This window comes from Psammomys obesus, unplaced genomic scaffold (genome assembly GCF_907164565.1).
Source record: "Psammomys obesus unplaced genomic scaffold, mPsaObe1.curated_primary_1811, whole genome shotgun sequence".
Taxonomy (NCBI): Eukaryota; Metazoa; Chordata; class Mammalia; order Rodentia; family Muridae; genus Psammomys; species Psammomys obesus.
The window spans coordinates 9,587,860-9,615,783 of NW_026596234.1; the positions used below are offsets into that span (position 1 = coordinate 9,587,860).

Genomic DNA, 27,924 nt, shown 5'->3' on the forward strand with positions numbered 1-27,924 from the left:
TGAATGAACGCCAGGCCACAGGGCCCTATAAGAACTAGCTCCTTGTTCCAGGCTGATGCGATCTGTTGATCTTCCAGTGGCCCCACCTTGCCAGGTCGGCGACACAAGCGTCTCGGCCTGTCTAGCCAGCTCCAGAGAGCTGTGCCCTGTGCAGGGCCCTCCAAAAACCCACCCTTTGCAACCCAAGAAATTGGATCTTAAAATCCCAAAATAGAGCACAGAACGTCACACATCACGTCTGCCTCTCTCTCTCTCTCTTTTTTCTTTTTCTCTATTTCCCTCCTGTGGCAAAAATGAGTCAGAATTATTGGTCCAGCTCCAGAGAGACCTGCCTGGCCATTTGGTGGAGGTAGGGGGCAAAGAATGGAGCATCTCACCTTAAGTGTAGTGGGGTGCCAGCTGGCTCAGCTCTGGCTTACATTTCACAAGTCCTGCCCTCTGCTACTCCAGCAGCTTGGGAAGAATCTTCCAGCTTTCATTGTAATGAGAGACGAGAGGCCAGCTCTTATGACTCGCCCAGATGTCCCATCTTTGGTGAAGCGTTTACGTGGAGTCAGGAGGGGCTGTGTCAATGGGTTCGGGGGTACAGAGTTGTCAGGGGCTACGCTGCAGGAACTCAGCCCTTCTCCTGGGAGCATGCTCAGACACTTGCATGGTGTCCTCTTTGTTTCTTTGAAGGGGACGAGGTAGAGAAAGGGTTTTGCTTTGTAGCCCACGTTGGTTTTGAACTCCTGCTTTGTTTTTCCAGAGTGCTGGGGTTATGGGCATGGGTCATGACACCTGGCTTTCATGGGGTTCCTGAAAGCTCTCTTCATTCCTCAGTTTACCCTCCAGGGATGTCTCCTCTTCTTCTAGGCTTGTCAGAGTCCAGGCAGCCTGTGCAGACAGTTGTCACCTTGTCCCTTCAATGTCAGGCCAGGATCCTGCACAAGAGAGCACTAGAGGGTCGTGTTTGAAGTGTGCCTCCCCCACCTGTCTGGCCTTTTGGTGACCATGTGGGCTTCGGGCATGGCTTGGCCTCCCCTTTCCCTCATCACCTCCATGGGGCTGCCAAGTTGCTGTCTTTTCAACTCAGGCTCAAGGTTGTAAACTTCATTTTTCCAGCCTCAAGTTTGACTCGTCTCCTGACTCCTGGTGTAATTGGCTTGGTATGATATGTCTCTTTCACGGGGAGACACATTCCTGCAGACCGGCCTGAGGAGCAGGGAATTTAGTTAAGAGTCTGCAAACGTGGGGACTCTTCCAGACGTGAATAAGCCTCTTCTCAGGGCTTTGGGAAGATGAGTCATTCCCTGTATTAGTCAAGAATAGCCACCACGCTCCACACAGGGTCCATCTGCTCAGTCATTCAGCAGTTGCCTGGCGCACATCTTCTGGTGCCAGGTGCCCCCCCAAAGTGCTGGGGTAGAGTTGGGCAAGCTTTAAGTAAGTAAACGAATGCATAATTAAAAGTTGCTGCTGCCAGGACGGGGCTAAACCGTGAGATGCCCAGACCCCCTGCGTTAGCCAGGCTCCTCAGAGAAGGCCCTGTGCTCTGCTTAGCTTTCCCTGGTGACGTTACACAGTTTACAGTCATCTGAGAGGAAAGCCTCCACTGAGGGATCGCCTAGATCAGACTGGCCTGTGGGTGTATCTGCTGGAGCTTGTCTTGATTGTTAATCTTCGTAGGAGGACCCAGCCCACTGACGGTGGCACCATTCCCTAGGTGGGTGGTCCTGACCTGTTTAAGGAAGCTAGCTGAGCGGAAGCGGGTCTGCGAGTCAGCAGGCTGTCTTCCTCCATGCCTCCTTGGCTGTGAGTGAACTCGCTGGATAGCTGTAATGCTGTGTGGAATAGCTGGTGGGGACTCACCTTCAGGTGCCTGCCTTAACTTCCTTCAGTGCTGGACTGTGTAAGCCAATGAACTCTTTCCTCCTCTGTGTTGCTATTGGTTAGAGCACTTTATCATAGTAACAGAAATAAAGCAAGGAACCTCTCCATCTGGGTGGATCCTGAAGGGTGGAGGAAGAGGTGGGGACAGCCGTGGGAAGGCCCAGAGGAAGAACACAGGAGTCTGTGGGAAGAATGTGTACAAAGGCCCCAGGGTAAGAGAAACTCAACCTGTTTAAAGAGCAGCAAAGAGGTCGGGTGTCTGGGCCAGGACACGGGGAGCCGGAAGCTCGGGGTGGCAGCCAAGACTGGGCCACCACAGGCTTCTGTGGGCTGCACCTAGGTCTCAGATTTTCTTCCAAATATACCTGAAGAGCATCGCCTTTTAGGACTTAGGGATGATGGTCTTCAAGTTTACGGAGACCAGAGGCAATGACATTTGATAGCCCAGAGCCTCCCAGCCATCGCTGGAGTAGGAGTTTGAGGAGAATGGCACAGGTGTTGAGTGTCCCCAGCTCCACCCTGAGCCCTTTCGCACAGATGAGGAAACTGAGACCAGGAGATGAAAATGCTTTCTGATCTCACCACCGTGGGAGCCAGGGTCTTGGCAATAAACTTATGCAGATGGCTACCCACAAGTCAACGCTTCCTGGACACTGCCGGCTCTAGTCAAGGAGAAGCACAGAAGGCAGGTGGGGGAATGATAGGTTTGACTTCAAAACAACACAAACCCAAGGGTGCCCAGAGATTGCCTCCCAGAAGGCTTGCCACCCCTCGGCCCAGAGGACAGCTGGTCAAGAGGAGGCTGGAAGGATATGTAGAGATATTCCCTGCATCCGCAGGCTCCTGGGAGCTGTGTACAGCAGGGCAAGGGAGCCACCTCTGGCCTGAGCCCCATGAGGCTCGCATACCCTGCTCAGGGGCTCCGCTGTTTGTGGACATGGTGATTGGCAGCAAATCTTGCCGCCTCAGGCTGCCAGCCCCCACCCATGCTCCCTGTGCCCCGGAATCTGCTTCTAATTTCCGACAGTGTGAGAGATGTAGAATGACTCGACTCTTAATTTAGAATATGAAGGGAAAACTGACATGGGCTGTTTTTGAGCCCAGGCAGAGGATCTCATTCTCTTTTCCACATTCCCGGCCCCATCTGAAAATGTACCCCCTTCCTGGGGGCCCCCCTTTCCCGGGGTCTCCATTCAGCCTCAGCATGTCCATGGTCTGTGGCACCCATTGTCCATCAGGGGTGGACACCGTTCCTGTTTTCATTGTACTCTGGACACGCTGTCTCCCCTGCTGGGAACAGGGCAGGGCAGGTACCAGCTGTCCAACCAGCCCGGTCCTGCCCATGCTGAGTGAGATGCATTGTGGGACACAATAGTCGCTGTAGCCAGGCCAGTTATTATTATTATGTTTTCTAGATATAGAAAAGGAAGGGCTGGGGAGGCAGCAGCCACAGGCCCCCACCTGCCTCCGCCTGCTACCCTGACCACACCTGAGCTCCGAGGGGGTGTTCTAGACCATGGGCAAGCTGTGGAGGATGAGAGAGGACAGCTAAGCTGCCACCCCCGGGGACATTGTCCTAGTGGTAGAGGCAAGGAGGTGAAATGAACACACCCTGCCATGGGAGGCGGTGATGGATGCAGGTGGGTGGTGGGTGAGGTTGACGCCAGGCGTGTGGGTAGAGAATGTCAAGGGTGTGGTGCCATGCGGGGTGGGGTCGAGAGCAGTGAGGGCCAGCCCTGGGCCTGCAGGGACAGCCATCCCAGCAGAGAGAGAGGTTAGCATGGAGGTCCTGGGAGGGCGTTTGTCCCGCTTGTTCCAAGCTCACTGTGGCTGTGCAGAAGGAGAGAGAATGTGGGGAAGGGGGCTTCACACAACCTTGGATCACCATGAAGACTTTGCCTCTACCCCATCCTCGGATGTGTATACATGTGTGTGTGTGTGTGTGTGTGTGTATGGTGTGAATGTATGTGTCTATATGTATGTATGGTGTGTGTGTGGTATATATGTGTGTACATATGTATGTATGCATATGTGTTGCTGTGTAGTCGGGTTAGCATTTAAACATGAGGACAAAATGGAATGATAGCCTTCAGGAGTCAGCTGCCTTGCTGTTTGAGACAGGCTCTTTCACTGGCCTGGTGCTTGCTGGTTACGTGCTGGCCAGAGCACCCCAGGGATCTACTCATCTACCTCTCCAGCACTGAGTTACAAGCACTCTCTAATGCTGCACCTGGCTTTTTAAAACTGTGAGTTTTTGGTATTAAACTCAGGTCCTCATGCTTGCTCAGCAGGATTGTGTGTCTCCTCAGCCAAACACTGTTTTTTGTTGGGAGTGAGATGTCTGTTCTTGAGAGATTCGAGTGGAAGGGTAGCAGGCTCTGGCCGAAGGTAGTGGAGGTCGTTCTAGCCACCACCATGGGATAGATGAGACAGAAGGAAGGCAGCTAGCAGCTTCTTTGATCTGAGAACCAGGTGGCAGACCTGACTGGCATTTAGGAATTTAGATGGGCAGGACTCTGAGGCAATCCAATGGGAATGAAGCAAAAGAAGCTCCATTGAAATGTAGTGTTCACTAACTGAGTATTCAGGGCTTGATGGGAGGTAGGGCAGAGAGTGCCTGGTGTGTGAGTGTGTGTGTCCGTCTGTCTGTCTGTCTGTCTGTCTGTCTGTGTATCTGTGTGTGTGTGTCAGTCTGTCTGTCTGCCTGCCTGCTCCAGTGTGTGCATGTGAACTAAGGGTGGAGTGAGGTTAGGGTGGCAGATAACGAGCTTTGACTTCCACATCCAAAATGAAGCTCTGAACTGGGGTCTGTCTGTGTTGGTAAAAATCTCCTGCCCACGAGCCTCATGGCCCAGGCCTGTAATAAAACAGCCTCGGGGGCCTCCCCTCCAGTGCGCAAGCTTTGAGGACGGCACCGTCTTCCTAATAGTCCAGATTCAACACACACAAAAATGCTACTTAACATTGTTCACATTTGATTTGAGGCAAATTCAAAACAGTTCCGTTGGCTGGGTGCCAGTTTGAAAATCAACCCCACGCTGCAGGGCTGAGTCATCCAGCTCCCAGCACAGATGTGGTCCTTCGACGCACGCCAGCGCCGCCTGGGACTTCTCAGCTCGATGGCACCGCAAAAGCAATAAGAAGGCCCTTGATGGGGGACTTTGAACTTGAGCTTGAATCTCTCCTCAGGCTGGCAGTGTGTGCCCCCGTCCTCTCTTGATGCTGGGCAGCGAGGGTGAGGGGCAGGTGTCAGCTGTACCCTGGCTCCATGTGGACGAGCGCAGGGCCTGGTGGTGTCCGTATGCTCGGTGCATCTGCCTTTTAAACTCCGTTCATCTTTTCTGACCTTCCTGTTAGGAAGCACTCTCTCTACACAGCCATTTGGTACCTCAGGAAACAAGATCCAGTATGAGAGAGTGGTCTCGAAGAATCATTGGATGAAGTGATATGCAAAACACAACCCCCAACATGTGGATCTGTGTACCTAGGAGAAAGGCCGAGCAGGGCATACATCGTCGGCCATGTAAGAGAAAGTGCTTCAGAGATCCGTGGAGCAGAATGGCAGCTGTGATTGATAATACAGTGTACATTTTAAAGTTGCCAAGAGGCTGGGTGTGGTGGTACATGCCTGCCCTCCCAGCACTTGGCAGGTGAAGGCAGGAGGATCGGGAGTTCAAAGCCAGCCTCTGCTGCATAGCCAGCCTGGATTATATGAAACCCAATCTTACCACAGAGCAAAAGGAGGACCCCCACCCCTCCCTCACACACATGCACATGGCCTCAGCTCGCCAGGACTGTGGGCACATGACTCATCTTCGCTTTCATCTATGGCTGGGTCACTGCTTTCCCCCACACACTTCCACCAGCAGCTACTGCAAGAACATGCATTCATCCAGCGGGATGCTAAGTTTCCTTGGCTTGTGCTGGGCTGGTTCGTTCAGGAGCTGCTATGGGAACAAGTGAAGGATGGTTTTCAAAAACTCTCCCTCCTCTGATCCCATTTTGAAGTAGCTGAGTGAGCAAGGCAAGGGCCGGCTGGATTAATAACCCCACGTGCCCTTGCCTGCAGCTTGCTGGTCCTGTCAGCTAATGGGAAAGTGTATGACGGGGCCGCATTAGTCTGCAGCATGACCTTATGCATCACCCATGCTGTAAAGCCCTTGCGTGCTGCGCATAAGCGCACCCCATCCCAGACCTGTTAGTCCCTGGGGTGGCACAGGCAGTAGAAGTGCTGGTCCCCGGGAGTGGAGCCTCCTTCCCACCACGGCCACAGGAGAGTTCCATCTAGTCGTGGGTCAGAGGTGGCCTTGCCGCCCCAGGCCACCCACGAGACCTCTCCTTTATTGGGAATGACAACCGTAGAACGATAATCTCTCTGCGGTGAGGACAATAAGGAGTTTGAAACATGGTCTGAGAAGATGGATTGGGTTTTGTGAGACCCTTGTCACTCCCTGTTGGGAGAAGGGGGTTGAGTGGCCACACATTGCCCTTCTCAGACCTGCAAGGCGAACCATGGAGACAGGAGGGCCCTGGACACAGTGAGTGAAGGGGGTTCTGTTCTCATACAAGGAAGACTTTTTTTTTTAAACCTAGCTATTCCTCCTTTCATGGCCCCATGCCTGTGGCTGTTGGGCTACCCTTGGGTAGCAGGGGGTCAGTATCCCATATTTGGCTGCCCCTGCTTGTTTTGGGTTTGCCCTTTCACCTATTTCTGGCTCATCTGTTGGAGTCTATAGCTGGACCCTCAGTGCCGTCCTCTGCTGAGTCCAAAAATCATTATTTCACGGTACCTGTATGAGGTCTGGTACTTGGTGGAGGCCATCCAATGAACCTTTAGAAAGGGTGTGGGAGGTGGGAGGCGAGCACACCCCTCATTAATCGGAGCATCAAGCCACTATTCTAGACTCCCACGGCTCTTAAGAAGTGGGCTGCAGCGACATGCGTGTGGCTTTGAAGCTAGGGAGTGCCCTGCTCTGCCAACTGCAACAGGCCTCCCCATCAGCCCGAGGGCTTCTTTCCAATCCCAGAGGCATTCATGGCTTCTGAAAAGGGGAGGGTGATACCCGTTTTGTACATGTGGAAGGGAGGATCATGAGTGTTTACATGAGTGTGACGGTCAGAGGTCAATGCTGGGTGCCATCCTCAGTTGCAGCTCATGGTGAAACCTGACTCCCACCAAACATGGCACACTCAGTGGCTCACACACCTCCTACATTACTACTGAAGATGCTTTGCAGGTGAAGAAACAAAGGCTTGCTAAGGCTGAACAGTGTGCCCAGTCAACGTGGGCATATGTCAACTTGTGGGGTTTTTTTGTTGTTGTTGTTTGTTTGTTTGTTTTTTGTTTTTTCTGGAAAAGAAAAACAGTGAAACTCTGCATCTGGACCGAGACAATGGCTTATGCAAAAGGCCCTGAGGTCAGAAATGAGTTTGGTGTGTTGAGTCTGCAGGAGGAATCAAAAGCCTGTCAGGGTGGAGGGAGAAGGCAGGGCTGGGCTGAGGTTGGGTTTGGAGAAATTCAGGCGGCAGCTAAGTTGGGACTTTAGTCTGAGGCCACAGGAAGTCCTCAGAGGGTTGTAAGCTGGGGAGTGCCCGGATCTGATTTGCATTTTTAAAAGATTACTCAACTACTCAACTACTCTCCGAAAGACTAGGAGAGGCGAGCGGTGCATTGACAGACACTCAAATGAGAGGCAGCGCTATGGCGGCTTGGTTTGGAGTGCCAACAAGGGTGGGGACGGAGTGGCTGGGCTTGATTAGCACATGTTGCCCAGATGTTGCCCATCTGTCCTTCGCTGGGTAGTTCTGCTCTTGTCACGGGAAGAGGAAGCAGCCTGGCACTAACACACACTGCCAGCCCGCCAGCCTTTCTTCTGGCACCGTGGGCCGTGTTTACCACCTCTCATGAACCAGGGAAGCCAATGAGGAAACACGCTTATCTTGATCCCCACGCAAAGCCCTCACAACAAGGAACAGTTTTCTTGCAGTGCGGCCTTCCTTCTGTTTGATCTGTGCTTTGCCTTGCATTTCACCTTTCCTAGAGGCTGCCCCTCCCGTCAGTGCTGTGGGTGTCAGCCTGGCAGGCAGGCCATCCTTCAGCCGGGCTCCTGTGCCCAGCCTGTCTCTGTGTGGCTTCTAGCAGGGGCACTAGGGCCTACACCAGTCAAGAGGATGCTCTGTTTGTTCACAGCCTTCCCTGGGTGTGTCTCCTGCATGCATGAGGATTCTCAGGGCTGTATATTGACCCGGGTATGACTGGCTCACAGCGTGTCTATTGTCACATTTGTGTGTATGTTTATTGGCTGCAGCTCCAAAGCTCCTAATGACAGTGACACTAAGTTGGGGGCGGCTGGTGGAGGTGTGGACATCCTTCAAGAGTCTTTAGATATTCCACGGGCTGACCTTTTGTCTGCCTAGCATGACAAGGATGTTCTTCGGGTCCTTGGGTGATTTTTGACTTGATCGGCTGCTCTGGTTTCTTGCTCTTTCTTTTTTGAAAGTATAAAATCAATCTGTGCCAATTGGGACAGTATCATGTGAAAAGTGAGTTCTGTCTGTAGACCTTCTCGGGGACCTTGATGGCCTCTGATGACAAGGGCTGTGTTCGTGGTCTTCAGGTCATTTCTACCCTCCCCCTTCCTCCTCCCTTACCTTCCTCTTTGGGACAGGGTTTCTCTATGTAGCCCTGGCTGTCCTGAAATTCTATAGATCAAGCTGGCTTCGAACTCAGAGATCCACTTGCCTCTGCCTCCCGAGTGCTGGGATCAAAGGCGTGAGCCACCACCACCTGGCTTCTCTCTCTTTACCGATAAATGCTGGAGTCGTGCTTTTCGCCATGCTTGTTTTCATGTTGTTCTGTTCTTCTTTAATACTTTATTTTTATTCTCGTGTGTTACATGCACTAATTAGTTTCATTATGGCCTCTTCATACCTATACAGTGTATTTTTTTCGTGTCCACCCTCGTTACTTCCTCCCACTCTTCTTTCCATTTAGTCCCTCTCCGGCTTTCATGTCTCCTCATTTATTTATTTGTTTTGGTGACCCAGTTGGCTTTCTCAGTGCTGTTTACATGGAGCATGGGCACCTTGCAAGCAGCTGTACCACTGAAGAAATGTCTCTCTGTGCACAACTACCATTAACTTCCTGCCGATACTCAAAGAGGGATGTGACCTCATGAGTCTCTCCCCCATAGCTGCTGTTACTTGGTAAAGGATCATGAAGGTGGCTGGGGGGAGGGGCTTCAGGTTGTTTTCTGCCCTCACTTCCGGGACCCTTTGCCAGTGGTTAAGTACAGTTTTTCCACAAATGTAGTTCTGATCTATATTGTTTCTTGCAGCTGCTTGAAAGTCCAATATGTGTGTGTACTTTTATTTCATGTGTGCGAGATCTTGCCTGGGTGTATGTCTGTGTGCCACATATGTACCTGGTGCCTGTGTACGCTAGGAGAGGGTGTGGGATCCCCTGGAACTGGAGTTACAGATAGTTGTGAGCCTCTGTGTGGTGCTGGGAATCGGACCTGAGTCCTCTGCAAGAGCATTTGATACCCTTAACCGCTGAGCCCTCTCCCTGGCCCCTTAGCATCCATTTTAGAAGAGATCCCTGTCACTTATTTGAACAGTCTGTTCTGGTTGGACAGCAAGACTGCTTCTGGTCATGCATCCGCCCAGGCCATGTGGCAACCCTACACTCCGTCTCTGCCCACAAGCTACTCCGATCTCCTCTGGTGGTCAGACTAAAGCAGTCAAACCCTGCTTATTGAAGACTTTGTCTCCTCCCTCAGCTCCACGGTTACATGGAGAACAAGCCCCTGGGCCTTCAGATCTTCATTGGGACTGCGGATGAGAGGATCCTTAAGCCGCATGCCTTCTACCAAGTACACAGGATCACGGGGAAAACCGTTACCACCACCAGCTATGAGAAGATTGTGGGCAATACCAAAGTTCTGGAGATCCCCTTGGAGCCAAAGAACAACATGAGGGCCACGTAAGGCTGCGCAGGATCTGGGGCTTCTTGGGAAAGCGAGCAGGACCTGAATGACAGGGTTGAGGGGATCTCTATGTGGGAGCCACAGCAGCCGGTGCTGGCACTGCCCCATCTTGGAGCGACCCATCTGATTTTTCTGTTCAGGGAGTAGTATATGAAAGCCTGCCATGGTGGCACATACCTGTAATCCTAGCACTTGGGAGTTATGGATGGAGGCAGGAAGATCTGGAGTTCAAACTCTCTTTAGCTACATATGGAGTCCCAGGCCTTCCTGGGATACCTGAGACCCAGTCTCAAGAAATAAAGTGAAAAGATCCATGGGACTTAAAGAAAATTCTGAGTGACAACACAGATGGTCACCCATGTAGCATTTGTACCTGGAGCTAAAGCTGGCCACATGTCACACACGCGTGTCGGCACCAAAGAACCTTTTAGAAGGAAACAAACTCAGGCTTATAGAAAGGCCGTGGGAGGGAGGATACAAGAACTTTAGGGCCCTGGCTGTGCTGTCCCGATCGCTAACAGGGTCTACATTTGCCCTCTCTCTTCTCTGTCTCATGCCATAGCCCCGAGTCCTTGAGAAATGGTTGATCATACCCTTGGCTTTTTACAGACCTCGGTGGGTGTTTCCAAAGAGCAAGGGAGCTTTCCTGTTTATTAAATTCAAGAGGCTGAGATACTCTGACATTTGTGGAATAGACCTGGCCGGTTCTCCCAGCTGCCTGGTTGAGTTTTTCTGGTGCTTTTGAGAATAGAAACATTGATGTGAAAATTTTCCCTAGAGAGACAATCTCCACTCAGGAGATTATCTAAGTACTCCGTAAAAAATTTCTCTGTTTTCGTTTTCTTTTTCTCCTTCCTTCCTTCCTTCCTTCCTTCCTTCCTTCCTTCCTTCCTTCCTTCCTTCCTTCCTATCTTCCTTCCTTTCTTCCTTCCACATCTTGGTATACCCTTCTGGTCGTAATACCCAGGGAGATATTGCAGTTTCCCACTGTGGCTGGCGGAGATGACAGTTGGCCACCTTTGGCGGGCTTGTGGGTGGCCTCTTCTGCTCAGTGAGACGGTTCTTATAAGCTGGGTTTTCCCCTGTGCAGCATCGACTGTGCGGGCATCCTGAAGCTCCGAAACGCCGACATCGAGCTGCGGAAGGGCGAGACCGACATTGGCAGGAAGAACACTCGCGTGCGCCTGGTGTTCCGCGTGCACGTCCCGGAGCCCAGCGGGCGCATCATCTCCCTGCAGGCGGCGTCCAACCCCATCGAGTGCTGTAAGTCAGGCCGCAGGGCTGGGTCTTTCTGGGGGAAAGGGCCACACATGAGTGTCCCCCCGGGCAGGTGGCCTGCAGGAATCCATGGGACACACGAGGACAGACACTGCACCCAGGGAGGTTTTGATCTCTGCTTCAGTTTGCTTGTGGCGACTGTGGCCTTGTGGGAAATAAAAAACCAAGACAGCTGATGGCAGCTAAGAGGAGTTGGTGGCTTTATTTAGAAGATGTGAAAAGTCTAAGTGTTGGTTTGGTCTTCAGAAGTGTGGACACACTGACAGTAAGTTACTGGAGCACACACACACCCTTCTTTCTTTTCATCCTCTACTCAACGAGATTCATGATGGTGTGGCTCTGGCTTTGAGCTGTGGCTCTGCAGATGCTGTGGAAAACACCTGACCATGCATCATGACAACTCTGGGTCGCTGGCTGGGACCCTTGTACCCATTTCACAGGTTGGAAGACTGAGGACCCAGTGCCTGTACCCAGAAGGGGTGGGGCTGGGACTGGAAGCTCAGAACCTTGCAGACAGTAGTTGGTGCTCCTCCCTGGCCTTCCGCCTGTCCCTGCCTACTGACTGAGGTCTGTCTAGGGTCAAGGTCAGGGGTCATTCCAAGTGTTGGGATGTTCACAGAGCAATAAGACTCTCTGTGCCCGAGAAGCTTATAGTCCAGTGAGGATGAAGTCCCCATCCCCAAAGATGGATATAAAGTTAGAGAAAATTTTCAGAGCCTGGCACAGAAGAAAAGTTCTAGGGAAAGACGCTGAGCAGAACACATAGCTGGATTCTGCCAGGCTTCAAGAGCAGTTGCTGTGAGCATCTAGGATTTTCAGCAGGGTTTTGCTAGGATGCATGAAGAAGCTTATCTTTGCTCAGGTCGCACATATGCATGTGTGTATACATGTAAGCCGTCCTGGGGATTGAACCCAGGACGTCATGCATGCCAGGCAAGTGCTCTGCCACCAAGCTTCCTCTCCCACACCCTTACAGACTTTTTCATTTTTAATGAAGAGGGGGTCTTGCTGAGTTTCTCAGGCTAGATTTGAACTCTCAATCCTCTTGCCGCAGCCTCCTGAGCAGCTGGGATTATAGGCCTATGCCTGGGGCCCAGATATCTGTTACGTTTGTTTTTTTTTTTTTCTTGAAAGTTCAGTCATTCTTTTAAAAGAAATAAAGAAAAGCAAAGTAAACATTGTTTCAGAGATTTAAAAAAAACTTTATTCTTTCAGTCTTTCTTTAAGGAACTGTTATGTTATTATCATGTTCCGCGTTACATTGCTTTCAAGATCATCTCCTTCACAGCTCCCTTTGCATTTGTACATCAGTTTCCTGCGGTGGCCAGGGAGATGGAGGTGGAAGTAAGAGACGTGGCTGAGGTGGGGCAGACAGTAGGGTGCAGAGAAGACTGGGGCCCAGTCTCTGTCCTTCTAGGAGGCTGCTGCGAGCTGCTGTGAGCTCACAGGGAAACGTGGTCTATACGGCCAAGACCGATCTTAAAAGATTGAACAAGAACAGAGGAAAAAAAAAAATCTTGGCTTAAAAATGACGGTCGGGGAAGGACACGGCTCAGATGGAGAGTCTGTCCCTAGCGTGCGGAAAAGCGGCAGTAAATTCAAGATACTCAGAGGGCCAGGCAGAACCCGGGAGAGACTCCTGTTTATCGAGCTTTGATTGAACAGAGAGTGCAGGACTATGTGCCGTAATGCAGTACAGAAGAACCGACTCTCGGACTGGAAGCGAGGACGGGGGGGGGGGGGGGGGTCACTCGCAGTACTAGAAACCAGGGAAGGGCCAGCAGAAGCTTGCAGAGCTTACCCGGGAAAGCTGGGGCCCCAGTGAGTCCGTGTTCAGATTTGGGAAACACGAGCCACCACCAGGGACGGAAGGACAAAGGGCGGTAGCCACCCCTCCTCACCCTTGTTCTCTGGCCCTGTCCTGTTTGATTTCGCATGTCTCAGGATTGTTCTAGAAGGAAATGCAGGCTCTTCCTCCGCCATCTTTGGAGGTGGTGGGCCGACAGGGCTCCTCTCTGGGGCAGGCAGCGCCCCCTTCAGGGTGGGACTGTGGTCAGCTGCAGGGTAGGGGGCAGAGGATGTGTGTCCCTCCCCTTCCCTGAGCCGCTAAGGTCTTGAGGAGCCTCCGAGAGCCGCGTGTGCCTCCAGCAAGGTTGCTAAGGCATTCAGAACCTCTTTGAACCTTGTGATCTGTTGGTTCCCCACCGGTTTCAGCCACCTCATCTTCCTCCTTCTGATAGATAAGGGGACCCAACCTTTCTTGGTAAAGTGATTCACCATTTTACTCAGTAGTAACAAAGCTGGATTCCCAAACTTTCTAGTTCTGTGAAATATCCTCTTGTGGCTTCTATAACACTGTTTTTCCGGTGCAGCCACCCTTAGCTGCTGGCCAGCCACAGTCCCTCTCTTCTAGTCCTGTTGGTTCTTATTGCCCTCCTTGTTCTATTCTAGACCCAGGTAAGGATGCTTCGTAAGGGCCTGTTTGGCCGATTGGCTTGGTTTGTGCCTGTAGGCAGATAATGAATACATATTGACAATTAGTGACTCACACCTGTGGACACAGAAGGTGGAGGATAAATATTTATTGTCTAATTGACTTCACACTGTTGGGGAGGATGAGCTGGTAAGAAAAACAGAGTGGGCTGGCCCGTATTTACAAGGCTGACTTGTTTGTTTTGGAAAGGCGCCTCCAATGCCCCAGCTTGGGCAACGAGGACATGGTCTCAGATTCTGATTAAAAAAAAAAAATATATATATATATATATATATGTGTGTGTGTGTGTGTGTGTGTGTGTGTGTGTGTGTGTGTGAGAGCATGTGCAGAGGTGCCACTGTTTGTCGGTGGGCTTGTTGCCTGTTGTGGCTTTTTCTGGCTCATCTCAGCCTTAGGGGCTATAGCTCTCCACTGCACGGCCTGGCGCCCATGTTTCTCGGCCTCCAAGCCTTTCCCAGGCTTCTGCTCAGTGGTCCCAGCTGCACATTGACTGCTGCGGTAGGGAGGGCGTGGCTTCACCCTGGGTTAGCCCCTTAGGCTCTCTGTATGCCGTTGCCATGCAGCAGCTTCAGCCGCAGATATTTGTGCTCGATAGATGTGAGGCCAGAAGGCTGCCACGAGGTTAGAGGGCCACACCCCACACGTGTCTCTCCTGTGTTCCTCCGTGTGTGTGTGTGTGTGTGTGTGTGTGCGCGCGCGCACGCGCGGCTCAGGTTTCTTCTCCATCTCCTGGGGGTCCTGTTCTCCTCAGCTCTGTCACTGGTGTGGACTCAGGCCCCGCTCCAGCCCTGAAGACAATCTCACCCAGTCTTTACCCCACTTACACGTGCAAAGACCCTAGTTCCAAATAAGCTCCTTCCAGCTGTCGGGTGTGGCCTGGGGTGGGGGCGGGGCGGTACTGTTTGGCCACAGCCCTTTCTGATGCTCACCACTTCCAGATGCCCCTCAGTTCCCAGTGGTGGAGCCTTCCTCCCGGTCCTCTCCGTGCCTGCCGGCTGCTCCACACAGGTGGGTGCTCAAGCTTGACTGAACCCTAGGATCCCGTGTGGGTCAGAAACACACACGTACATGCATAACATTCACACACATAGATACAGACAACACACATGCATACATAAATAACACCAGGAACACATACATGTAACACACAGGTGCACACACAAATATGTGTACAAATGCATGCATGCATATACACATACTCATATAAACAACACTAACGCACACGTGTATGAAGGCTTCCATATACTTAATATACATATGCAAATACTTACACATATGATCACATGATGTACACTCATGCACATATATACACGTATACAATACACATACACATACATACCTGAACACACATATGTACATGCATGTATACATGTACACATGAGTACTTATATATCTCCATGTACCTGTGCACACATACACACATAAATACATATATGATGTACATGTGTACACACTCAGAAACACACATTACATATATATGCACACAAAATATTTATACACATACATGTACACACATGTACACGAAAGCACACACATGCACTCTGTCTCCATTTAGGTCTGGTCTTAGAATGGAGGCTTTTAGGGAGGCTGCCTGTGTCTGAAGTAAGGCGTAGAGAACTGTGATCTTCCTCCCCCACCCCATCACTTGGTTGGCTAACTCCTGACGCAGAGGCTCTGGGTGGAGGAAGTGTCCCGGGCCTAGCAGGCCTCAGATCCCCCTGGGCACTGCCTACCACTCTCCATTATTTCCTTCTTGCCAGGGCAGGCCAGGTGTTTGCACAGCTTGTCACCAGGACTGACTGAGGAAATGAGGGGACGATGCCTTCAGAGGCTTCCCGGTGGGCTGTGAAACAAAGGTGACATCTGCAGCTGCTGGCAGCTGGTGCCTCGAGACCCTTGCAGGCCACCCATAGACCTGAGCGAGACCCACAGGGCTTCCCATCCGTAGGCCCACAGGAGAAAGCCTCACAGAGCCTCCGTCTGTGACCTGAGGGAGCCCCACGCAAGACCAGTGCATTCTCCCCAGAACCTGCAGTTTCATCTCCACAACCACATTTCAGGAAACAACTAAAGCAACTGCACACGAGGCCCTGCCCACCCGGGGCACAACACAAGTTCACTTTGTTTCTTTTGCAGTGTGGGAGGTGGGCATGGGCTTGTGTCTCTGACACACGCATTTCCACTGAGGTGTAATTAAGAGGCTGTAGGTTTCACAGAGGTGCCATTTAGCTGAGAGACTTTTGGCAATAGCAGACACCCTTGTCACCACCATCCCGACCAAGGCGTCAGGTCCCTCCCACCTCCTCAGCTGCTGCCTCTTCCCAGGCCCTTCAGGGGGGCTGTCACTGATTTGCCACCTGTCACCAAGGATGGATGTTCCCAGCTCTGCAGCTTTGTGGAATGGAATGAACACACGGGCTGTGCATTTTGGGGTCCTGCTGGTTCCCCTCCCCAGTGTTTTATTTCTGAGCCTGTTCCTGCTGCTTGGTTCAACAGTTTACCCTTATGGGTGGCTGAGCAGTGTTCAATTGTAGGAATACAATGGCTCAGTTATCAGCACTGGGAACTGGCCTGTCCCACGCTGTGGGAGTTAGGATAAAGATATCAGCATTCTTTTGCAGACAAAGGCTTTACTTTTTCCTGGTAAACACCAGGGAAGGTGTTTCTGGGTCCTTGATGTCACACCTTCTCGCTTATGTTTTGTTTTTATTTTATTTTATTTTATTTTATTTTATTTTATTTTTATTTTTTATTATTTTTTTATTTGACAGTACAGGGTGCTTGAGTATCTTCTTTGAGACCTTATATATAAGTAAATAAAATTTGCACCTTGGGAGAGGGCACACAGGCCAGGCCTTTGGCAGCCTCAGGAGACTTGTCAGCAGTGACCTGAGGCCACTTTGAGCAATACCAGGGGCCACAGGAGAAGGTGACAAGAGTTTAGCATCGTGGTTAGTCCTGGGGAAGTTATTCAATGCCCCATGCCTCAGTTTCCCTATCTGTGAAACAGGGTAATTATACCACCCCACTTGCTGGTGTGTGGTTAAGTGTGTGTGTATGTGTGCCACACACAGCATGGCTGTGATCATAACTGTAGCCCTCCCCACCAGCCCTGTGATGGTCCAGAATGGACAGGTCACCTGTGAGTCCCTGTAGCACTACAAAGCAGACTTGCCCTGATTCTGGCTGTCACCACACCATCACGGGGAGACCATAGCCCGGGAGACGGCAGGTGGATGTGAGCCTTTGGCAAACACACATTGCCTCAGGGAAGTGCAGAGGATCACATACGCCACCACCTAGGTTACCAGCTGGGGAAAGAGCGGGAAGCCTGGCGAAAGTGGACAAGGGAACTGTTCTGCTGAGGAGCATGGACCCCGGTGGCTTTCCTGCTCCTTGACATTGCCCCGCTCCCTGGCTGGCCCTTTCCTGATCCTGCCACCTGGGAGCAGACACGCAGAACCGTCCTCGATGGAATACACACAGTGTGCCCGAGGGCTTGTATGTGCCAGCCCCTCTCTAGCTTCATCCCCCCATGGGTCCCTTGCTTCCTCACCCAGGAATACTGGCACATATTTGCTGAGCACTGATGTGCAGCAGCGACCCAGGCAGGCCTGATTCTTATTCCCTCAAAGTTTCAGGAAGGCTGGTGGCTTACCGCAGCCCTAGCTTGCATAGGAAGGGGCTGAAGCCCCGGCTCTCTTCTCTGTCTCCTGGGCCCCTCAGTGACCAGGGAACCCATCAATGAACTGAGCTTCATGTAGCCTATAGGGAGAGCCATGGCACTGGAAGGAGAAAATCAAGGTCAGGCCAGGAAAGAAAAAGGACAGGTGCCATGTGGATGGGATGATAGGAGGAGGACCCTCTCTGCAGGCTTAGTAAGTCCTCCTCCTCTCTGTGTGAGGAGGCTGAGGGAGGGCTCCAAGGTCGTGTGGTAGCACCTGCTCCTGGCGGGCACACTGACGGTCCCCACTATAGGAGAACCTCCAGGGAAGACGTAGTGAGTGGTTACGGTGAGACTGTGGCTAGACACAGCAGTTCCGTATGGCCCGGGCTGGGTCTACTATGCCAGTCTGCCATTCCAAGACAGGGCCCCAGGGTCCCATAGTCAGGGAAGGCCAGTTTGGCCCAGTTGACCATCGCTGGGGAGGCAGAAAGCGCCCCTGGCCTGTGCTGGGTGACAGCACCCCACATGGCCCTTGCCCAGGTGGCTAAGTCCCCAGCCGGGTCCGAATCCTTTTCATCTGCCCCTCTTACCCACAAGCTTTCAAGCATGTCCTGTGAGGCAGCCTCCTCCATGCTGGAATAGGCGCACTGCCCGCTCTTTGGGCTCATGACATTTAGCAAAAAAAGTAAAGGCAGTAAACGCTTAAGGAAAGGACAGGAGAGATGGAGAGATGTGCTGAGGCACCAGTGCCAGATGTCAACAAGCTAGATTTGGAACTCTGTAGGCACATGGCAGCGTCCTCATCCTGACCAAGGGCCCTCAGCATGTTGTGCTATGCACATCATACAGTATTAAAGAAAATTATAACGTGTCAGGACCCGAGGTCCCCTCTGTGGTACTGATTGTCCCACAGTGGCAGAACCCTGACTCTGCAGAGACACCTCCCCAGCCAGCCTTTCTGTGTCCCTCCAGAGCAAGCCTCCCAGGCAGAGTATGTGGTCTTGGCCACTCACCCCTGCAGGCGTGGGAAAGGCCCGGTGAGTTTTCCCTCAAGAGCTCTGAGGTGCTCACGGCTTGGCTGCAGGTCAGCACTGGCACTGGGAAAAGTGAGCCACTGTGCCCGGTGGATTCAGAGCTTGTAAAAATATGGGACCCTGAGACAATTTATGAGGTGCCAGGAACTGGGAGGGAGCAGTACCAAGAGGCTTGGGGCCACCTGGAAGCTTAGGCAGGAGCCTGGGTCTGCTTTGTCCCCAAGCTGGAAGCCGGTTCACAAGGATGGATTTGAACCCAGGCAGAGTTCGCTTAGAGTTCTGTAGGCAGGAAGGTTTGGATGGCCTGGGGTCTCTAAATAGCGGGATGGGAGCTTCGGAGGCTGATGGCAGCAGTGGGAGAGAGTCCAGGAGACCCAGGGACTTCCTGAAAGCCCTCTGAGGTCCTGCATGCTGCTCCAATTAGCGGTAGTAGCTGGTGGGTTGTTGCATCAGGCAGAACTGCAGGCCCCGGGAGGGTTGTTCCGGCTGCTACTCACCTCCCCTCAGTTCCTCTTTTGGAGGCTAATTGGACTGCTTTGCTTTGCCGAGGGGTTCCCCAAGGACTGGGGTACTGCCTGGGAGGAGTTCCCCTGTCCTCAGGTGGCCTCTGCCACGTGGCCCTGAGACGTGTGTGATAAGCCATGTGGGAAGCTGGGCAGAGTGCACACTTCTGGCCTCTGCCTGAAGTATGCAGATACAGGGGCCCCGGGGGAGTGGCTGGGCTTCTCTGGCTTCCTATTAAGCACCGCCTCAGCCCGATGCCGCTGCAGATTCTGGGAGGCCCCTTTCAGAGTCAGCAAACTTGCCTTAAGGCTCAGGAGCCACTGAGAATTCACCGGGCACGGTGGTGGTCTCTCCATCAGAGACCATTGATGGACCAGGCCGCACTGGTGTCGTAGGAGGCTGTGCCCCGAGCCCTTGCCGAGCTCAGCACTGAACATTCTTGCATGCTGAGCATGCATTGAACAAATGTTGTCCCCACTACAGGGACTCCCAAATGTGGACAGTAGTGCATACTGAGGCTCACTGAAGGATTGTCACATACCGCCACAGGCTACCTGTTCCTGTTGACACTAAATCTGTCCTTTTGTACCTGATTCCTTTTACACAGAACAACACGACAGTGGATATGTCAGCGCTTTGCTCCTTTTTCTGGGCTGGATAATATTCTGAACGGGCATGCCACCTTCTGTCACTCGTGCATGCACCCTGGACAGTCTGGTTGAGATGAGACAGTTTGCCAGCTATGTTCTAACCGTGTCTACTGCGTGCATATGATCTGTACGAAGCTTACCTGTGAAGCAGGCGCTGTTCTGATGCCACGGAGGAGACTTGGCATGGTGAAGTGACATGTCCAGGGTCGTTAGGCCTCGGGGTTGCAGATGCAGGATCCCCTATCCCCCCACAGCAATGATGCCACGCATTATGCTGACTGTGGCTATCCGGGACCATTAGGGTTGTTTTCTAAATAATGGCAGCTGTGGTCCTGCCTTCAGACTCTTTTTTAAGCCAGAGTCTCTACAACTGTTACTCTCAGCTAGGAGTGACTTTGTGTCCCTCCTCCTCCAGGGGACACCAGCCGTGTCTGCATGCAGTTTTGGGTATCACAGCTGGTAGGCATGGCACTACTGGCAGCCAGCAGGAAGTGACCAGGGATTCAGGGAGCTATTGAAAATTCAATTACTACACAGCATGACCCCACAGTAAAGAAGGGTCCAGCCCCTAGGTGGGAGACCCACAGTAAAGAAGGGTCCTCCCCTAAGTGGCAGTCTACATTTTAGAAGGCCACTGAGGTGTTCGGCTGCGGCTGGGGACAAGCCAGATGCCTGCTTTTCCCTGAGAGCCCATTCAAAAGGCCTGGCCACATCTCGGGTGTGACTCTGAGGCCTCTGGGAAGTAGACTTGCTCTCTTCACACTTGTGCTAAAGACACTGTCCCCTCAGGGGAAGAAGGTAGCATTGCAGTTTGTGCCTAGGTGGCTGCTGCCGCCTGCAGAAGCCAGGAGCTGTGTGGAGAGGCGGCTGCCCCAGACCCGAGTATTTGCACAGTGCATGGTGATTCATGCATGGCAGGCTCCCACCCCTCAGGGAGCTCACCCGGCCTGGTCCCGGCCTGGCTGGCTGCAGGCCCTTGGCTGGCCTCCCCAGTAGCGATGATTCAGGTTTTCCACCTGTAAAATGGGAGGGGTGGCTCTTGCTGGCATCTCCAGGGCCAGCAGCCCCTAGCCCCACCATCCCCTTCCATCAAAGGCAAGTCTGAAAGCTGCCTCTGTAGCTGCTGTTTTCGCTGCTAGTAAACCTGCCTTAGCAGTAGTTCAATTAGAAAGTCAAGGGGCTCCCACACTGCAAGACGGGCTTAATAACATGCCCATGTGGGAGGAATTAGCAGTTTTATCCCCGGCCCCTCAACACCTCCTGGAGCCCACAGGTGGTGAGAGGTGGTATTGCTCTGAGCAGAGAGAGCCAGCATCAGGACAGTAAGGCTGGGTAGTGAGTCACTAGGAAGTGAGTGGAAGCCGGGGGGGGGGGGGGGGCTAAGTGCACCTGCTGCTCAGTGTGACCCCCCTCAGTCCTGGGGACAGAGGAAGAGGGTGATATGTGCCTGACATGAAAGGAAAGGGTTAAGTTTGGGCCTCACAGGCACTGCTCAGGCTCCTGGCTGGCTCCTGGCTCCCGGATGGGGCGGTCCAGGGGCCCTGGCATGGAAAGACCTGGCCCACTGCCTAGTCCTCAGCTCTCGGAGAAGAGCCAGGAGCTCAAGCTGACTCACCAAGAAGGCAGCGCTGAGAGGGAGGGAGGGGCCTACGGGAGTGGGAGGGACCTGGCTGCAGCCAGAGGTTCTCTGTCACCTAGCTGGTGACCCACCTGCCTCTATTCATCATCTCCCACAGCCTGAGGGGCCGAGGGGCAGCTCTGGTGCTGAGCCTGCCTCGGAGGGTTTCTGTCTCAAGCAGGCAGAACCTGCCTACAGCTGAAAGTGAATCTCTGCTGTCTCACTTCCTCGGAGGCTGCTGTGGACACCTGAGTGTACTGTGCGGGCCTGTCCTGCCCAGCTTTCACTCATCGTGGGTAAAGATGAACAGGGATAGGAGGGACCTGTCTCTTTGTACTCAGCCATCTCTTGGACCGCTCTCCCAGGGCTGAGGACAGCTCTCACAGGCTGGCTGAAAAGTGTGCCTTTCTCCAGAGAAGGGCTAAGCAGGAGGAAGTAGGAGAGAAAGGGGCTGGGGGTAAGGAAGTGGAAGTGAGGCCCAGGGAACCTCCCGAGGGAGGCTGAGTAGGACCTGAGGAGATGAAGGAAGGACCACTCACATAGGGTGAGGGCAAGAGCCCAGGAGAGCACAGACACTCAGAGGTGAGAGCTTGCAGAAAACATAGCAAAGTCTGGTGCTTTAGGGGCACAGTGTTTACCTAGCAGGCCGAGGACCTGTGTTCCACCCTCAGAAAAATATTCACATGTATGCACACACTATCTATTATCTATCTATCTTTCATCTATCTATCTATCTATCTATCTATGAAAGACAGGGGGAGTGAAAAAAATGGAATGTTCTAGAAGTTCTAGAAATTGGTGGGAACACATTGATGGAAAGGGGGGGGAGGCTCTGGAAAGTGAAGCCAGGGGGTCAGATCCTGGAGCATATGGCTTATGATCAGAATCACCCACAAACTTCACTTGGATATGCTGTAAGCTTGAACGGGACCTTGAGTCTGGGTTGAAGAGTGTAGGGAAGAAACAACATAACACTGGGAACTTTGATGAGGGCTCAACTTGGCCTGTCCCTGCATAAAGGAGAATGAAGACCCAGTCTGTCTGGTTCCTGCCTCTTTTGCAGGAAAGACAGGCGTCTACCCTGGATTCTTGAGCGGCTTGCGGCTCTTCTGAGGATGTGATGTTTGGAGATTCCCCTTGGGTCTCCATTCCCACCTCTCTGCTGCGACCCCGGAGGGATTTCTCTGGGTCATGGTGTGTCTTTTCCTCTTGCCTTCAGCTCAGCGCTCTGCCCACGAGCTGCCCATGGTGGAGAGACAAGATGTGGACAGCTGCCTGGTGTATGGGGGCCAGCAGATGATTCTCACGGGCCAGAACTTCACCGCCGAGTCCAAGGTCGTGTTCATGGAGAAGACCACAGGTCAGTGGCTGTCTCACTTTCTCTCAGTTCTCTGAGACACTCCAGCCTATTGGGTGACTTCTCACTCTTCTGGCTCATCCTGCGGTGACCCACAGCCATGCAGGTCACCGTTGATGGGGGTGACACGCTTGAATGTTTCCACGGAGTCTAAACGTGTCCCCTTTCATCAATCTTGCTTTGATATTTTTTTCATCACATAGGCAAACATTTTTCCTTTAAAAAAAAAATACCTTTTCTGGTTATTAAGAGGAGAAACAGTGCTTTGCAGCTCCAGGGCAGGCGCTGGAGTGTCATTGTGAGGTAGGTACTTTGTCACTGAGTTTCGTTGCATAGGGGAACCAGTGTGGAAAGGGGCTGAGCTGGGATGTGGGTCCCCTTTTGGAAATGTGTGCGTTGGGTCTGATGAACTCTGGATCTCCTTGGATGAGCCAGGGGCCTCATCTGTCAAAGGCAATGTGTCTAGGAGCGGAGAGCCATGGGGTCTGAGCCAGAGCAGCAGAGCCTGGTTAGCTGAGGGTAGCGCTGAGATCTCTATTAGATGCTTGTGAAATAGCTGACCCACAGGATGGCCTCCAGTGGGGACAGGGAGAGCAGCAAGCAGGTATGGGAAGGCCCGCTACCGTCAGAACAGCAGGGGGACAGCAGAGCAAATTCTGTGAGAAGCCTGAGATCTGATGGTGAAGCAGTTTGGGGGTCTGAGGCACTTGCACCCCAGTGGCAGTGGGGACAGGAGACACACTGGGGTGGGAACTGAAAGTAAAACTGACAACAGAGCCTGTCTCCAGGTGGAAGGGGCTCATGGTCATGTCCTCCAGTCTGGAGCTAGTGTTCAGCTCCTTTCTTCTAATTTGGTTGGGCAGTTAGGCTGAGTCTTCTGACCTCATTAAACCCTGTCTAGATCACCCCTCACAGACATGCCAAGAGACATGTCTCTTGATGGGCTCTAAGTCTTGTCAGGTTGAAAATGTTAACCGGCAGGGCGTGGTAAGGTAACAGGCTGCCTTAGCGGATGTTCAAGCATGCGATTGACACGCACTGTAAATGCCCAGGGAACGTGCCTTGTCCAGTATCAGGGCACTATCCTCAGGCCTGCTGTTAATATTGACAGGACAAACATGACTTTAAGCACCAAGCTAATAAGATACGAACGTTTGTTACTCGTGTCCAAGGTGACAGGGCCTTGGGGTTGACAGGAAGGAACATCTAAGAAAATGGGAGGGTCCCTCCTGCTGGGCCTTGCCAGCTGGCTGCCAGTGCAGAGGTCAGTAGCTCTGAACCGCTGGCTGCATGAGTGAGTGGGCACTGACTGATTGGCATTCGCTGCTGTGCCATCCATACCTTCCTTGACCTCATCATGAGAAGCCTCCAGCCTTGAAAAGTTAAGTGAGCGAGTGGGAATAATCACAGTGGCAAATTTCCCATCCAACTGAGCATCCTCAAGCTGATAGTCAAGGCTCGTCTACATACTGCAGACAGCAGGTGGCCTTGGCCTGTGGTTTGGCCTCTCTCTCTCTGCCCCTGGAGTTGGGGTTGTGGGGGAGTCACGTGCCCTGAGATGGTAGCTTGTGGCTATTGAACATTTGTGGTTGCCTTTGTGGTCCTCGGGTCTCCTCAGAGCCTTGGACACATTCCTTGTGTGAGGCACATGTTGTCTGTGTGTGGGTTTAGGCTGAACAAGCTTAGGAGGTGGGAGTGGGGTTGACAGCTACGTGTTCCTAAGCCCAGGCTTCGAGGTCAGACTACACGATGAATAGATTTGTATCGGCTTGTCACAACCTGGAATCACCTGGGAAGGGAGTTTTAACGAGGAATTGTCTAGGTCAGGTTGACTGACATGTCTGTGGAGAATTGTCTAGATGTGGGAAGATACAGCCCACTACGGGCAGCACTATTCCCTAGGCACAGGAGTGGAGAAAAAGCTACTTGTGCCAAAGAAGCTAACAGGTGGCAAGGGTGTACTCATTTCTCTCTGTCGGGTGATCAGCTGTCTCAAGCTGTGACCTTCATGAAATGATGGACTCTGACCAGTAGTTGGAAGCTGAATAAACCTGTGTGTCTTTACTGTGTTGCTTCTCAGAATATTTTATCACAGCAGCAGACGTGAAAGCCATCAGAGCTTGGTTGCTGTCCCACCCTGGGTAGATTACTGGACCTCTCTGAGAAAGGACTTCTTTTGGTCAGATAGAAGCGATTCACCCTTCTGGGAGTTGAGAAGATAGGAGGGGCACCCACAGGCTGAGTTATACACGCAGGGCTGAGCCCACTGAGAATGCTCGCCAAACGTGAGCTGGGCAACCAGGCGCCTCAAGCTCCTGCCTCTGTGACCTCCGTGGAAAGATGGAAGTTGAGTAAACCCATTCTTTCCTCTAGTCATCAGTACACTTTGCAAGGGAAGAACAAAGATGGAGTTCACCCAGAAAGCCAGGAGACATTCAAAAGCAATAGTCACTAGCCCCGAGCCACGCTCTGTTCTAAGCATTTGCCTAGGTTATCTAATCTGGTAGCCCTCCAAATGAGCTACTTTCCCCTCAAATTCTAGAGCTCAGACTCTAAGCACAGAGAGGTTAGGCAGCTTAAGGAAGATCACACAGCTGGCACATGGTAGGGCTAAGACTTAAGTCCAGGCAGCCTGGCTCCAGGGCCTAGGAAAGCTCAGATTTGATTTGCTCTAAGATGCTCCATCTTCCCCGAAGCACAGGCTTGAACCAGGTTGTAGTGGTGGAGAACTGAGTTCTGCCGAGTTGTTGGTATGATGTCTGTTTCACTGGGAAGAGGCTTTCATATCAACTCCAGGATGTCAGGGACCAGCAGGGCCTTTTGAGGCATCCTGAACATTCGCCCAAGAAGTGGGCTTCCCTGAGAGGGCTGTGTGGCTCCTCTCAGCCCTGTCAGGGGGAACCAGGATGTTTGTAAGGCACGGAGTCTGCTCTTTTGACCTCGAGGGTTCACCTCCTGCAGGGGGAATCCATGTAGCTGAAGTTGCTTTTTCCAAAACTGGTCCTGTGTCCATCTCCATGGACACTTGGCCAGGAGGCGCTGCATGCAGGGTGGGGCGGCCGAAGTTTTCCAAGGCAGGGGAATCCCAGCTGCTGTTCCCATTAGGAAAGGTGACAGCTTCGGGCTAATCTTAGCCCCAGAGTTTGGTCATCGGCACCGGGAGCCTCAGCATGCTTTTTATAGCTGTCCGCTAAAACGGGCCTGGCACTTTCCACTCCATCGGGAGGACCAGCTGAGGAGGTGGAAAAACTGCAAGGAGAGGGGCCCGCAGGGTGCTTGAGTTAGGAGAGCCCCGTGTTTTGGAAAGTGCGGTTCTATTTATAGCAGCAGTCATAATAAGGCTTATTATGAGTTTTGGTCCTATTTTTAATTCTTTGTAGGACCTGCAGGGACCCGTGAGACTCTGCTTCTGCCCGTCTCTCTGATCTCAGCTGAGCGCCTCTCCCCTCGGCTTTCCTGGCTGCAGAAAAACCCTCTTCGTTCTGTCTTCAGCTACCGAGTGCTCCTTCCTGCCCCAGGACCTCGGCATGTGCCGTTGGCTTTGTAACATTCTTCCCGCCGCCCCCGTTCCTTCACATACTGTGTCATCTCCTCCTGTCCCATCGACATGCTCCATTTTCCGGGTGGCACTCAGCGCTGCATCCGTCTATCTGCTCTCTCTTGGGTCTGCTGGTCCCCACAGTAGAGCTTTGGCTCCTTGGGAGCAGGGACTCACTGTTCACCCTGTTCTCGCAACTTCCAGAACTGTCTCTGTGCATAGTAACCATGCATGCGTTATGCCGAAGGAGAGTAGCATCCCCCCCCGTTGTCCCTCCAGCCTTGAGAAGTGGCTGCCCTATCCCCATTCACAGACAAGCTGACTGAGGTTCAAAGGTACCAAACCGGGGACACCTAGGTCAGCCTCCAACTGGGGAAAGGGCTGGATCCCTAGAGTGCCATTTGCCTGAACTCTGGAGTGATTCCTCCTGTCACGTCAAAGAGAAGTCAAGAGAAGGACCAGGGATCGTTCTGCTCCTCTGTGTTGTGCAAAATAAAAGATGTATAGCCTTCCAGGGAAGGTCAGGCGGGGAGGCCAGGCTGTTCCTGCCCTCGATGGGAACCCTGGCCCCTATCCCCTGGCCTCGGGCAGAGTCGGGGGTCCCAGCAAAACATTGCAAAACAGGAAAAAATCTAAGGACACAAAAACACAAGCGCTGTGGTTGAGGAGACAGGGTTACCATGGCTCCCACCGACTCCCGAGGCTGGCGTGATCCAGTGTTTTGGAAGGTTCCTCCATGTGACACAGGGTTTTGGAATTCTTCAGCTGGTAAGTCCTTCTTAATTCAGGCCCCTAGCCCTGGCCAAGCCACTCCCGGGCTCTCTGTGTCCCGCGGGGGCGTAGGCTGGACACAGGCCCACATCAAATTACTCAGCTCTACAACTAAAAATTTTTTGAAGCCGGTTTCTTGTTTTGTTGGATGGTTTTCTTGGCGCGGTCTGATGGCAGAGGCTCCCATCACCTGTCGGGAAAGCAAATTGATTTTTTTTTTTTTTTTCAAGAGGAGGCGTAGGCGGTGGAATTCCCTTTTTCCCACTGAGTCACCAAGGCCAGCCGTGACTCACTTTATTACTCCCAGGTTCCCAAAGGCTATATCGTTTGGGCTTTGTTTAATAAATAAAATTATGTATGTGCTTAAAATACATTTTGAAACATTTTTGCTCATTAAGTACTTTTTCATGAAAGAGCGTGGTGAGGGAATTCGAGGTACCTTCCCAGCAGCTCCTCCTGCACCTGTTTCTTTCCCTGGGGTGTGGCTTCCTGGGGCCTGGGTGGGCTTCTCTGAACAGCACTGACTCCAGGCTGGATGGCATGACTAAGGCTCAGGGGACCTTTGCCCTCAGTGACTCACTCGAGGCCGAGGCCGGTGTCATACCCTCTCTCAACCCCCTCCAACGACAGAGGCCAGACAGCAGCTCTGAAGGCTTGACGGAGACAGAAAACACATTCTTTTCTGACACTGTGTGCGTGCCCAAGCCCCCACCTCCTTGCACAGACCAGTCTCTTGAGGTAGTCGGGATGTCCCTTCTCCTACCTGCATCTTACTCTCTGGCCATTCTCTCTGAGAGGCATCCTTACCCAATCATCCTCATTTTATGTGGAATCTTGGCAAGAGGCCACAGAGGAAGGAGTTTCCTGGTTAACTTGAGTCGGAGTTAACTTGAGCCCTTGGAAGTTGGTGGAGCCAGGCGTGGTTGGTACGTGCCTCTCATCCCAGCACTTGGGATGTGGCTGAGTTGGCCACATCCATGCTAGGCTTGCCTAGCACCCATGAAGCCCTGGGTTCTATCCCCAGCAGCAGCTAATCCAGGCATGGGGTGCTTGCCTGTGACGCTGGCCGTTGGAAGGTGAAAGTGAAAAAATAAGTTCAAGGGCAAAAACAACAACAACAAAACCCCAAAAGTTCAAGGGCCACCCTTAGTTA

General features: G+C 52.4%; 1 protein-coding gene across 4 annotated transcripts in view; it reads left to right on the forward strand.

Annotated features, from left to right (window-relative positions):
• Positions 1–27,924, forward strand: part of Nfatc2 (nuclear factor of activated T cells 2) — a 119,614-nt gene that overhangs the window by 52,839 nt on the left and 38,851 nt on the right. For all 4 annotated transcript variants that reach the window (XM_055596186.1, XM_055596187.1, XM_055596184.1 and 1 more), the window contains exons 4-6: positions 9,654–9,856; positions 10,951–11,123; positions 22,325–22,465. In XM_055596186.1, the coding sequence (XP_055452161.1) occupies positions 9,654–9,856; positions 10,951–11,123; positions 22,325–22,465 (517 nt within the window). The remainder of the gene's footprint in view (positions 1–9,653; positions 9,857–10,950; positions 11,124–22,324; positions 22,466–27,924) is intronic.